The sequence below is a fragment of the Callospermophilus lateralis genome, chromosome 4 (assembly GCF_048772815.1).
Source record: "Callospermophilus lateralis isolate mCalLat2 chromosome 4, mCalLat2.hap1, whole genome shotgun sequence".
NCBI classification, from domain to species: domain Eukaryota; kingdom Metazoa; phylum Chordata; class Mammalia; order Rodentia; family Sciuridae; genus Callospermophilus; species Callospermophilus lateralis.
In genome coordinates this window covers 100438276-100452852 of record NC_135308.1, presented here as the reverse complement: position 1 = coordinate 100452852, position 14577 = coordinate 100438276, and the positions used below count along the sequence as shown (strand labels likewise).

Sequence of the window (14577 nt, the reverse complement as noted above, 5' to 3'; positions counted from 1 at the left end):
CTAAGGCTAGAAAAGTCCAAGGAAAGTTGAGAATGAAATAAACAATATATACTTTTTTTATTCCACATTTTTTATTGGTGCATTATACTTATACATGATGGTAGAATTTGTTGTTACATATAACAAAATGAACTTTCTGCCATTACTTTTTCTTTTATTTGATGTTATATACCATTCTTTTGTTTTTGTTTTTCCATTACTTTGGTTTTTACTTCCATATTTTAGTAGAAGATTTTTAAAAATTTTCTCCTTGATTTATAAATACATTGTTTTCAATTAATTTTTGATATGATTCCATCCATTGGGAGGTCAAATTTTTGGAAAGTTCAAGAACCTAAAGCACATGGAAAAAATTAATCTGTGTCATACATAATCAAATTGCTGAATTTAAACTTTCAGCACAATGGTGATTTTATTAGCTATACTTTAACCTTGTTAAATTTCCTTTTTATAATTACAGCATGTTATAAACATACAGTCAAAATTTGTGGGGGCTAATGATATAGCTCAGTGGTAGAACACTTAACTAGTATTCATGAGGCCCTCAATTCAATCCTCAGTACAGCAAAAAATTGGGGTCAGGAGCTTAGGTAGAGCACTTGCCTAACACATGTGAGGCACTGTGTTTGATCTTTAGCACCACATAAAAATAAATAAATAAATAAATGCATTGTGTCCATCTACAACTAAAAAAATATTTTAACAAATTGGGGGCAATAGAAGCTGGATGTGGCAGAATGCGCCTATCATCCCAGAGCTCGGCAGGAGGATCATGAGTTCAAAGCCATACAAAATAGGGCTGGGGATGTTGCTCAGTGGCCAAGTGCCCCTGAGTTCAATTACCAGTACACACACACACAAAAAAAAAAAAAAAAAAAAAAATGGAGGCAGTAGAACTCAAAAGTCTATTACTTGAAGAAGAAATAAACTCTACAATTCTATACAATGGAATATAATTTAGCCATAAAAATGAATGAAGTAATGATACATGCTACAACTGGCTGCACCTTGAAATCATTTTGATAAGTGAAAGAAGCCAGTGACAAAGGCAATGTACTGTATGATTCCATGTATATGAAATATTCAGTCGAGGGAAATCCGATAAAGACAGAAAGGAAATTAGTGCTTGGCAGAAATTAGGTGAGAGGGTGAATGGAGTTACTGCTAATGGTTATATGGTTTCTTTGAGGGTTGAAGAAAATGTTCTGGAAGTATACATAATGGTGATGGTTAGATGAGCTTGTGAATATACTAAAAATCAATGAATTTTACATAAAGGATGAATTTATGACATGTAAATTACATCCTAATTTGGAATAAAGGAATTTATTGAAAAGGCCCACTAGTTATGGGAAATAAAAATAGATGAGACCTAAATAGGAAACAAGAAAAAAAAAAAACTACAAAGAAAGAAAAACTGAAAAAATGTGGGGCAGTAATGCAAGTTAACAAAATGTGGGTAGCTCAGTTATGGGAACCAGCTCTACTAAATTTACTCTCTCCACACAATTCCCACAAATCCCAGAGATTAGTGACTTCAGACTCCCATTAGGAGAAGATACATTGTCTCTTATCTCATCAATAATAATCTCTGTACTGATGTGCAATTCCTAAATATGCAATTGAGCCATGATAAAAGAGATTATATGAAGACATAGAAGTATTTTTAAAATATTTCTGTCAAAGATTTCATCTTTTAAAAAGTGTTTCTAAACTTCAATTATTGAGAAATTTTTAATTATGTAGAACTTCTACCAAAAGAAGGATTATTCATGAATTCCTATTTGTATTTTATTTTCCAAGAAGTTTGTCTCTGTATGATCTTTTTAATTTTTACTTTCTTTCCTCAGTTTCCTTTTCTTACTTCCATTCTAAGAATGCTTTATTATTTATTCAGGAGCCAAAAAGGTTGTGAAGGTAAATAAATACATGTAACAGCATAGTCTTTCTTTTAATTCACATATACTCAGAATAAAAAAGAATGATAAAAGTCAGTAAAACTTCCTAGGCATTGGATTTTTGTATTTTAAAAAATTACAGTATATAACTTTTTGAGATATGCTTGAAAATCAAATGTAAAATAGGCACATCTACTTTGCATATCAGTTAGAATTATAAACCTATAACTAAAATGGTTTTTCACATTTGTAGCTAATAATATTATTTCATTTTAATTATGCAGGAAATACCATACTCATTTATTACAATTTGATGGTGAAGGAGGTTGGCGCTTTGAACAATTGGATACTGCTATCCGTTTAACATTGAGTGAAGAAAAACAAAAGCTAGAATCTCAGCTAGCCGGAATTCCCAAAATGCAGCAGAGACTCAATGAACTATGTAAAATTTTGGGAGAAGACTCAGTGCTGAAAACAATCAAAAATGAAGATGAAATATCTTAATTTATTTTGACATGTTTTTAGTTAATTTTTTGGTAAAGGCTCAAGAGACACTCTATTATAGTGCATGCACTGTGTTAAGCTAAGCACAGAAAAAAACAAAGCCAGCAAGAAATGTTTTATATTATTTTAGCATCAAGGAAGTATATAATCTAACTTTTCAGAGGAAAATAAACAAATGTATTATGTAAGATTAGTCATTATGACTTATACTAATTCCTAGTGGAAGCCTAATTCACCTGCAAAACAAGATTTTCTAGGTGAATTCTTGATGAATAGAATAATACCAGATTATTCTGTATGTCATATGTCTGAAGTTCTTAACATGGAAATATCTTGGAAATGAAGCAATTTAAGAGCACCATTTGGGTTGATATCAGGGACATAAAAATAGAGCATTGAGAACCATTTAAGTCCATTCATGAATGATATACTAGGTTTATTAGCTAGAATTAATTTACATCATTGCTAGAGGCCAACTAAACCTATATAAAAATAGCTGACAGTTTAATAATTTCAGTATGAAAAAAATTATTTTAATGGCAGTGGTTGAAAGAAAAAGGCATGACTAAATAAGTATAAAATACCACAATTCAAAAATTTTGGGCTTTGAGCATCTCAATGCAAACATAAAAATTCTAATCAGAATCTTGCATATTTAAAAGAGAATTGCCAAGACAAAAAAGGCATAGCCAAATGTTTGCCTCATTCTGTTACTTTACTTGGCAGAATAATCTATTACAATTCTGTCCAGAAATACTGTTTTTGTGTCCAAAGGAGGAGTACAAAAATTTTAGAAATGTGCTGTAATATAGAGATTATGAAAGTCACAATAATATTAGCAAATATTGGAATATAATACTTTATAGTTCACAATTCTCATTTATATAATTTCATTTTAACGTTTGCTGCAGTCTTTTGAGACATTATTTTTTCTATTTTCCTTTTAAGAAAATTGACACTCAGATTTACCTAATCATGTAATTTACTTACAAACAGATCCAGGAAACCTGACTCTTCGATCCAGTGTGATTACTACCATTGTTCTTTAAAATTCACAGGGCTATAATATCAATAAAAATTAGGAGTGAGCTATAGATTGCAGGGAGTGGGACTTCAGGCAGGGCAGGGGGTGAAAGCAAAAAATACTAGAAATAAAATTTAGATGAGAAAAGAAAATATGTTTTGTAATGTTATTATTATTTGGTAATGGTTCATAAGAAATGAAAATTATCTGGAAAGGTCATTGGTCTATGGTTTAAAATGAGTCAAGGAAGGTAGCAAATTTTTCAGCAACTGTGCTCTTACTCAATATTGATATACCTCCAAGACTTCAGCAATTAGAATGTCAGTTAGTAGTGTTTAGGTACTTTAATATTATTGAATATAATGACAAATAATCTACATGGTTTAGTCATTTGAAATAGATTCTTATCTATTGTGTGCCTTGGAGTTGGAAGTACAAGAGCCAGAACTGATACTTTAATCACTTGCTCTGTATGCTACCATGTTAATGGGCCATTAAAAATTGGAATGATCAGTTGTTAGTGGCTTAGAATTTTATTTGCATATTTAGACACAGCCATCATGGATGCCAAGTCAGTGATTCTTAAGCTTTTATAGGAGATAGAATACCTGGAAGTCATAAATGATGAGATGATTGTTATAGAACATCATAGCACTTCCACATTTTTAGTTCTCCATAATAACTAGGACATTTTAAATTACAATAAATGTTCCCATCTTACATGAAATAATGGAACATAAGAGTCAAAATCAGTATATTTGTACAAGTTTTTCTTTTAGTATCGCTAACACTGACTTATTCATTTATCTATTACTAGTATCTTATTAGAAAAGTGAGGTAGGTATTAAAGAGTTTTTAGAAAAAGCATAGAACCAAACTTAATAAAAATTATTCCTTAGTCTTAAGAGCTATATTAGCAGTTATCAGTTTATACTGCTGTAAGGAGAAAACTTTGAGGCCAATGACATGTTAACTTTAAAAATAAAAAAAAGAAAAGCTCTTATTTGAAACATGCATAAATTTTATGCCTTAATTTTCATAATTTAAAAATTAAACACTTCAGAACTAATTTTGTGTATTTTGAAACTTTGTAAAGAATGCCAATACAAATATTATACCTGAAGTTAATCCTTACTTAATATATGCTAACATACTGAAATAAAAAAGACTCATTTAGTATACAGAACTCAAGGATGTTTCAAATTCTTTATTAAAAACTCCATACATTATAGTTTAAATGTTGAAGTTCTAAGAAAAACAGGTTTTCTGTGATCTCTTTTGTGTGTGCCTATATATTTTTTTTAATTCTTCCTCAGGACCAATAACCTCTAATTTGGAGAGAAAAAAATCTCATGAATTTGTATTTATATACCATTCAACTGCTTCCAAATGGTCCTATGGGTATACCATATGATTACTCTTCTTATACCTACATTTTGTGAAAAACATGAAGAAGATTGAGAAACTCAATAGCATCTTTGAATATAACAAATAACAGATGAAGGAAGGGAAAAGAAATATTTCAATTTTCAAGCTATTTGCCCAAACTTTTGACTTATCTTTATTTTTATTAAAATAGGCACTTAATGAGCTTTATTACAAAATATACATTTTGGGGTTAACTTTTACTTGTGGAAAATAAGCTTCATCCTATCAAAATACCACATTATTTTTCTATAGCATATAGTGTTAAGCCCAGCATGAATCTAAAATAGTTTGTGCTCTTATAAACAGGATAATGTCTAAAAATCCCTTGAATAATCTTAAGGAGAATGATATATTTTGAAAATCAACCCAAGTTTTCATTGTTTACAGTGGAAATGGTTTCCCCTTGATAGTAATTTGATTTTTGTTTCAAATATAGTTCTGTCAGTAAAAGCATAAATGAACACGTGAGTTTTTGAAACATTGGTTCCAAGTATAATTTCATATTTTGGCAATATGCTTAGCTTATTACAATATTTGGAATGATTTTTTGATTCCGTAAGCCTAAAAAAATCTGTTACACATTGGAATCCAAATCCAGAGAATGTAGCATACTTCTGAGATGTGCATAAAGTGATAAGTTGTTAAATTATTTAGTAAAAGAGATGCTTTAAAATAATTCTGAGAAAAAAAAATGATTCTCATTCAAAAGTATAAATTACTTTCAAATTTATCCATGGTATTTATAGTTCTGGTGATAGACATCTGAATATGCTGAATATGTTTTGAAGTTGTAAATCTAATATTTACCACATGAAAGCTTTCTGGTGGATATATCAAATATTTTTATTAAAAAGAAATCCCTTCTTTATTGTTGGTAGCTTACAAAATACAGAGGGGATTTATAGTTTTTACTGTGAAATTTTCAAAATGACTTGGCCACTTATCAGCTAAAGTTGTGTTAATGAAAGTGAATGAGAAAAAAAATGTCCTAATGGTAAAAATCACTATGTAGCTAATCAAGAATATGGCTATATGTGAATGCATGGTAATAAAGTCTCCATCCAATGTGTAGTTACTTAAGCTTACCATTTCTTAAGAATTCTCTAATTATCATGACAAAGCCTTGATTCATCAAAGGCTTTACAAATTATTCCAGTGATATAAAATGCCCTATTTCTGCTTTCACTGACTGCTATGATAATGTCTAAATACACCTCAGGTACAAGATCATATGGTGCAAAACCTTGTGTAGTATTATACAGAAGAGCCACCAAATAGTTGATTAAATATTAATTTACTTTATTCATTCAAAACATTTATGATGTTCTGACTTATGAATAAACAAAATGTGGTACTTGTAACAAGAGTACAGTCCACTGAAAATTAAAAAATGAGAACCCTCAGAAAAACTCAATAGCTACAACTTTTATTTACCAAGTAGGCACAAAGCATTGCATATACACTGACTAAGTAAATCTTCACAAAATTTTAATGAAAGAGAAAAGTGAGGCCAAAACGGTTAAATAATTTATCCAACTTCACATAACATCCAAGTTACAGAGTGAAATTTGAACCTAACAACATTTGATTACAAAGTCTATGTAACTTCACAGCACCCCTTCTTAATTATTCTAGGCCATTATTCATTATTGCTGTTTTTAACTGAAATTGTAAGTATAATTTTAACTTACTCAAGGTGTCCGGTTAGCAAACCAATGCATGTTTTTATCTTAAAAGGAAATTTACGTAGCATAACTTACAATTGTTTTATTACACATTATGAATGTCATCCTATGGAGCACGGAGGACATAAGACAACTTTTCAAATGTTTTGAGAAAGAAATGTCTGAACTGATTGTAATTAATTCACTCAGTTACACACACATTCCAGTTACTATACTTGGGATTCGGAGATGAGCAAGGCATACCTGGTCTTAGAACTTGTGAAACATGTTACTAGATCTGGATTAAATATTGTAAGTCTGTTGGATGTTGTAGTTCCACATAAATGTCATATTTGTTTTGTGATATGTTTTTAGTTCTTGTATGTCATGCCTAAGACCATTCTGTTGAAACCTTTAAGCAATAAACATATTCTGACTGCAGAATTTCCTTGATTATGCACTGTGAGCTTCGTAACCCTCATGCCCTCCAACTTGGTCTAAATTACAGGACCCAATAAAACCAGGTTGTAGGACTCTGTTATTCTTCCACCAGTATGTGCATTGTCCCATGCATTTAAATGCTGTCTTGAAACTTGAGAAATACCATCTTCTCAAGTTCAAACCATGTAAAATGAAACAACTTTGTACTTTCAAAAATATGTGTCTTATGTTAACACAAAATGCAGATGACCATAGTAAGAAAATTCTAATAAAACTAATAAAAGACTTTCAAAGTTAAGCATATTTTAAAGTTACATTGTCTATTTCACTACATGTGACCCAAAATAAATGATAAGGTGATTAAGTATCCACCTTGTATGTTTTATGTGATTATTACTTAAAAAATAGATTGTGTGGCAATGAATATTGTTAAATACTAAATAACATTGACTTTGCCTTATTGTTTAATTATAGTTAGTGTAATCCATATAAAATAGGGAATAAACCTACAGCACATATATTTCATCCTTATATATCACATGTATTAATCTTGATAATTAAAGTGTATCAGGTGTAGACATTATACCAATATATACAACTAAAGAACTGTCTTAAAGTTTGCATAGGGAAGGGTCAAAAAAGTCCTCTAATCAGATGACTTCTTATGGGCAAGCTGATAGAATGGAAACTTTTCAACATGCAGATGCTGGTAATTCCAGAGTGACAGGATTTTGAAGTCCCTTTGTTTAGGTTAGCTTGTTGCCTGATATGGGACAAGTTTCCAAGAGTCATGTCTAGATAGATAAGGTTAACATAGAGTTAAGCACATACATGTAACTTTCTGCAAACTGACATACCACACGGGCATGCCTGTGCTCACACATGTATGATCCCTTGCAAGTTTAATACAAAGCAACAAAGATATTGAGGACTTAAATAACTGAAGAATTCTTTATTGTGGTAAAACACACATGCACATACATGACAAGATTCTCATCTTTAGCAATTTTTAGCATACAATTCAGTATTGTTGAATACATTCACAGTGTTGTAAAACAGATTTCTAAAATCTTTTTTCTTGCAAATCTAAATTTATATATCCATTAAACAATTCTCCTTTATCCCTCTCTCTCCCTGGTAATTGCCATTCTATTTTCTGTTTCTACAAACTTTACTTTAGATAACTCATACGAATTAGATCATACAGTATTTATCCTTCCTTGACTCGTCCAAGGTTCATAATTGTTGTAGTGTGACAGGATTCTCTCCCTTTTTAAGGATAAAAAATATCATATGTACAGGCCATATTTGCTTTGGGGATGCTTCTACTTACTAGCTATCATGAAATCATGAATAGTGCTACAGGAATGAACACAAGTGTACAATTATCTTTGTACTCTGCTTTTACTTCTGTTGGAAATATACCCCTCCCCATAGCAAATCACTGAATTTTAAATTTTTAATTTTTGTGTGTGTGTGTGTGTGTGTGTGTGTGTGTGTGTGGAAAGTCCATTTTTTTCAGAGTGGTGGCACCATTTTGTAATTTCACCAGAAGTGCACAAAACTTACAATTTGTCCACATCCTTGTCCATTCTCATTATTTTCTACTTTTTGACAGTAGCCATCCTAATGTGGTTTTGATTTGCATTTCTCTCATAATTAACAATGTTGAACATCTTTTCATAAGCTTTTGCCCATTTGTATATCATCTTCAGAGAAATGTCTTTTTAAGTCTTTGCCTAATTTTTTTTAAAGAGGGAGAGGGAGAGAGAGAGAGAGAGAGAGAGAGAGAGAGAGAGAGAGAGAGAGAGAGAGAGTTTTAAATATTTATTTTTCTTTAGCTTTTTCGGCGGACACAACATCTTTGTTTGTATGTGGTGCTGAGGATCGAACCTGAGCCGCATGCATGCCAGACGAGCACGCTACTGCTTGAGCCACATCCTCAGCCCTTTTTGCCTAATTTTTTTAATATAAAATTAACACTTGTTTCATAGTATTCAGGGCCCACCATGATCTGCCTCCATCTGTTTCCTCTGCTTTCAAATACTTTCTCCCTTAACCTCTCTTCCATTCTTTGGCTCATCTCCTTCCCTGGACATGGTAGGTGTTACCTCGTATATTTCTCCTTATTCATTATTTTTTTAATTAATTTTATGTTCTCAGCCAAGAAGATTCTTCCCTACCATCTTCATCTGTCAAAAACCTATATATTGCTTTAAGTACACTTAAAATTCATTCCAGTTATATATTACTTTTTTCTTTTTTTTCTGCTTGCAGAATATTTAAAATCCTATCATTACATTTATCACATGCTATTTTTTTATTATTTGTGTAGTATATACGTTCCTACTCATTTAACCAATCACTTGTCACATAGACTATTCAATTTAAAATAGTCTCCCAACAAGTACCCTCTCCAACATGTTACCCAGTTTTACTTTTTTATAAAACTTATTATTTTCATTTGTTATATTCACTTACTTGTTAATTGATTTTTCTCTGCCTATCAGGTTTGCCATCCTTACACTATAAACTCTGTGGACTAGGAATCTTGCTTACCTTATTTACTGTAGTATTCATGGCACCTTAAACAATACATGGCAGGTGGAGGAAACTTAAAGTATTTGCTCAATAGGGACATAAACGAATAAGTGAACAAATGAATTAAACAGAGTAAACAAACACAAATATATGAATAAAAGAATGAAAATGAATTTGTAAGAATGAATAAAATCACTGAAAGAAGATGTAAAAAAGAGTATGCTTTTTTCCTTTACATCCTTGCTCCTTTACCCCACACTGCTTTTTTTTTCTTTTTCTCTGTCAAAGAGAAAAATTGAACATCTTAAGAATTTCATACTATTTGCTTCATCCATTTTCTTTCTACTCTCCAAATTAAATTAAAAATTAATCCACTGGCTTTAATCTCAACAGGATGCTGATTATAGAAGTTCCATGAATATTTCTTCTAATTCCCTGATTCAATAGAAATTAGATATTACATTAACTGTGTAAGCAGATCACTTAGCTCCATTCTTTCTTTTTCTCTTTAATCATCAAAAGACAACCCTTCCTCATTCTGCTTCATTTGATATTTCTCAGTATCCCTCAGGTCAGGTGAATTCATAGTTTCTATACTGACATTAGTATCATTCCCAGTGACCATAAGGAGGTGTTTCCTCAAGTTAAGAGTCTTGAATAGACTTCTACTTCATTAATGTTTATATAAAGTTTAACACCAACAGAACAATCCTAATAACCACTGAATACTGATTTAAAAAAAAAACATTCAAAGCAGAAAGCAAATTTCTGGAGCCCATTAGAAATGCAGCACCTCTGTCTCCACACCACATGCATCAGGTATAGGTTTGTGCAGTGATTAGGAACACAGGTTCTGGAGAAATACTGCTTCTAAGAGTCCTGCCCCTGCACCTACCTGCTGAGCATATTACTTAACCTCTCTGTGCCTCCGGTTTCTCATTTTTTAGATGGAGATAATAACAGTACTTACCTCATGAATATATTAGTACTTATGAGGTTCTAAGGAGAGAGCTTGGCATAGGATTATAGTTACTATTAGTTAGGCACATACTGGGATGCATTATGTAAATACGGGATGCATCAAATAAATAAAAATATGATCAGCATCCCTCAGGAAATGACCATTTTGATTGAGTCATAGAATAGGGAAGGATAATTTGGGCGAAGGGGTTGTCCTTTTGAATTAAAACACTCCAGTTGTAAGTTGCTACAAAACATGAAAATTTACTCTTATCATGATTCATTTTATATTTTGTCTTTTCCCACAGAAGACTGCATCTTTTCCTACCTAAATCAGTTGCTCCAATGAATTATCCTTGGCATCACCTCCTTCCTCTTATTCCATACATAACTCACCAAAAAACCTGGTCATTTTGCCTCCTGAATAATAGCTTTCAAATAAGTCCACTTCATTTTATGTTTATCATCATTAGAAAAGTTCAAGGGACAATGGTTTCCTTTGGCCTAGACTACTACCATTGCTCCTTAACTGATCTTACTGTATCCATTAAATAATTCCACTGATCTAGTCTTACAACTTAAAAAAATTTAAATGTGACATTGGAGATATATTGAAAACTGAACAAGACATAAACATTAACTCTGTACATTATCACAAATTAGAACCATGTCAGCACTGCAGAAGCCCACCTTATGCTATCTCCAATCATTAGCCCTTCTCTCCACTTCTTCTTGTATTACCACTATCCTGACTTCAAATACCACATCCGTTTTATGTGTTTTTTAACTTCATACCCATAGCATCATGCTGTATCTGCGTTTGAATTCTTTATTTGAATGAAGTTTACACAGGTTGTAGTGTATAATTGCAATTCATTCATTTAGGCTATTATATGGTAATCCATTGCATACTTACACTACAAACCATTCACCCCACTCTTGATGAACATTTGGTCTGTTTCTAGTTTAGGGTTATTGAGAACTGTGAACTACTATGAACATTTCTGTACATGTCACATGCTGCACATGGGCACTCATTTATCTTGGGCCCATCCATGTTAGTTGCAGTCGTGACAGTGACCTTTTCTAATCTTGTGATTCTTCAGTGACTTTCAATAACTCATAAGAAAGACTAAAATCCTTAATTTGCCCACAGTGCTTTGCATAATATGTAGTCCCTCCTCAAGCCTAATCTCCAATCCTACCATCTCTGCTTTCAGGTCCTTCTTTCCTTTCCTGGAGTAGAAGATGCTCCCTCCCATCACAAGATCTATTATTGTTATTCCAGCTGCCCAGATGAATGCCCTTCTGCCTCCTTCCCTAGCTTACTCATTCTTTTTTTTTTTTTTTTCAGATTTCAGTTCTGTCTTCAATCCCACAGGCAATTTTCTCTCTCTTTTCCAGTTTACTTTTCATAACATAACCTACTTCTTCTTATCATTTGTAACAGTTGTTAATTTTATTTTTCTTTGATTAACATCTATTCACAACCTCCCATGCTCCTTTCATACTAGATCATCATTTTCATGAGGACAAGGACTATTGAGTTTGCTTTTGTTTGTTAATTGGTTTTAGATTTTACCTTAGCCTTCTGCCTAGCCCAAAATAAGAACTTAATAAATATTTGCTCAAAGAATGAACGAATGAGTGAAATTCCCACTCTATAGTTTGTACAGGGGCTGTAAGAATTAAGATGGTGCTGAGGATACAGCTCAGTTGTAGAGCATTTGCTTAGTAAGTACATGGCCCTGAGTTTGATCTCCAGCATGGTGAAGAAGGAGGCGGAGAAGCAGAGGAAGAAGGTGGTGAAGGTTAAATATCAGAGAATTGGTTTAGTCCCTTATTTTTCTGAAAGAATTATTAAAAACAGCAAAACTTTCCATTTTTCTCAAGAATCTTTCAGGCTACTTTTTAGCTTCAATTAAAGTCTGAACTTGGTTCATTCCATGTATATAAAAATGTTAGCTTAATTTTACCAGATCTAAATTATATTCTATGGACAGACTTACATATGTCTTTTCTTAAAATGAAGCTTAAACATGAGAATAGATTTGTGTCTTTCTATATTGGTGAGATGTTGATGGTGGCACCTATCCAGAGTAGCTCTTAGGCACAGAGAATGTTCGCTAACACAAGCACATAGTGATGGAGCTATTTTGTTCTTCAAAATATCAGCAATGTGGGCCAGGGCTGTGGCTCAGTGGTAGAGTGCTTCCCGAGCATGAATGAGACACTGATTCCATCCTGGCACCACATATAATAACAATAATAATAAATAAAGGTATGGTGTCCCATCTACAACTAAAAAAATCAGCAATGTTGTTAAAATGAGAGAAGAGTAAAATGAACAAAGAGAAAATAGAAAACATCTTTTCAGGCATAAAGACACTATCTTTAAAAAGTAGCTGAATAAACATTTAGTGTATTTTCTGGAATGGTTATTTTACAAAGAAAATTTTTTCATTTATTTATTTGTTTTAATCTATATTCTTAATAGTATAGGAAATTTACTGTTTCATCATTTTATTTATTTGGGGTAAGTATAAACAATTCTTTGTATAGTTTGTATAGAGCTTAAAATAAGTGGGTATTCAAAGTTAAGATATCACTTTAGTGCCTGAAGAAGCTCTAAAATCTAAGTTCAAATTACAATTTGTTAAAACAAAAAATTGAAATCTACCTATGGTATTTCAAGTTTAGAGATTATACACATTTTTAATGGGATATGGGGATTTCTATTAGATTTAAATCATTTGTAGTAAATTAAGTAAAATCATCAGTAAACTAGCAAATAAACTAGAGTCATTTGCCTTCACATGTCTTTTTTAAAAATGGTTAATCTGAGATCTGTCAAAAGAAAATTAAATTTGTTTTTTAACTATAAATCTGTACAAGGGAGTTAGTGATTTGAAAAAGATAACAATTACCAGCTTGTATTTCTTTAAATATCTAGATATCTGATTCTCCCACCTTTTTTTTTTTTTTTTTTGTACTGGAGATTGAACCCAGGGGTGCTTAACCACTGAGCCTCATCCCAGCCCTTTTTATTTTGAAACAGTTTCTTGCTAAGTTGCTTAGGTCTTGACTAATTTGTTGAGGCTGCTCCCGAAATTGTGATGCTTCTGCCTCAGCCTCCCCAGTCACAGGGATTACAGGCATGTTTATCAGGGGGATCATTTATAAATGCACACTCCAATTTATTAGGTTTAGAGAGAAGACTGAGAGACCAGTTTCTGTCATGTATCCAGATCATGCTGATTGGGATGGCCAAAGACCATATTATTTTTAATTTATATATAACAGCGGAATGCGTCACAATTCTTATTACATATATAGAGCACAATTTTTCATATCTCTAGTTGTATACATAGTATATTCACACTAATTCGTGTCTTCATGACTATACTTTGGATAATAATGATCATCACATTCCACCATCATTAATTACCCCGTGCCCTCTCCCTTCCCCTCCCACCCCTCTGCCCTATCTAGAGTTCGTCTACTCCTCCCATGCTCGCGCTCCCTATCCCACTATAAATCAGCCTCCTTATATCGAAGAAAACATTTGGCATTCGTTTTTTGGGGATTGGCTAACTTCCCTTAGCATAATCTTCTCTAACTCCATCCGTTTACCTGCACATGCCATGATTTTATTCTCTTTTATTGATGAGTAATATTCCATTGTGTATATATGCCACATTTTTTTAATCCATTCATCTACTGAAGGGCATCTAGGTTGGTTCCACAGTTTAGCTATTGTAACTTGTACTGCTATAAACATTGATGTGGCTGTGTCCCAGTAGTATGCTATTTTTTAAGTCCTTTGGGTATAGACCGAGGAGAAAGATAGCTGGGTCAAATGTGGTTTCATTCCCAATTTTCCAAGAAATTCATACTGCTTTCCATATTGCCTGCACCAATTTGCAGTCCCACCAGCAGTGTATGAGTATATCTTTTTCCCAACATTCTCTCCAACACTTATTGTTGTTTGTATGCATAATAGCTTCCATTCTGACTGGAGTGAGATGAAATCTTAGACTGGTTTTGATTTGCATTTCTCTGAACATTTTTTTCATGTGTTTGTCGATTGAGTGTACATCATCTGAGAAGTGTCTCT

The 14577-nt window shown here is 32.4% G+C and overlaps 1 protein-coding gene across 2 annotated transcripts in view; it reads left to right on the top strand.

The window, feature by feature from the left end:
- The window catches only part of Abcd2 (ATP binding cassette subfamily D member 2), a 110507-nt gene that overhangs the window by 47251 nt on the left and 48679 nt on the right, over window positions 1-14577 (top strand). The window contains exon 10 of one of the 2 annotated variants that reach the window (XM_076854309.1): window positions 2183-7257. The exons of the other annotated variant lie outside the window; for it this stretch is intronic. Within the exon in view, the coding sequence (XP_076710424.1) occupies window positions 2183-2402 (220 nt within the window). The 3' untranslated portion in view covers window positions 2403-7257. Of the gene's footprint in view, window positions 1-2182; window positions 7258-14577 lie in introns of those variants that run through there. 2 annotated transcript variants of the gene reach the window in all.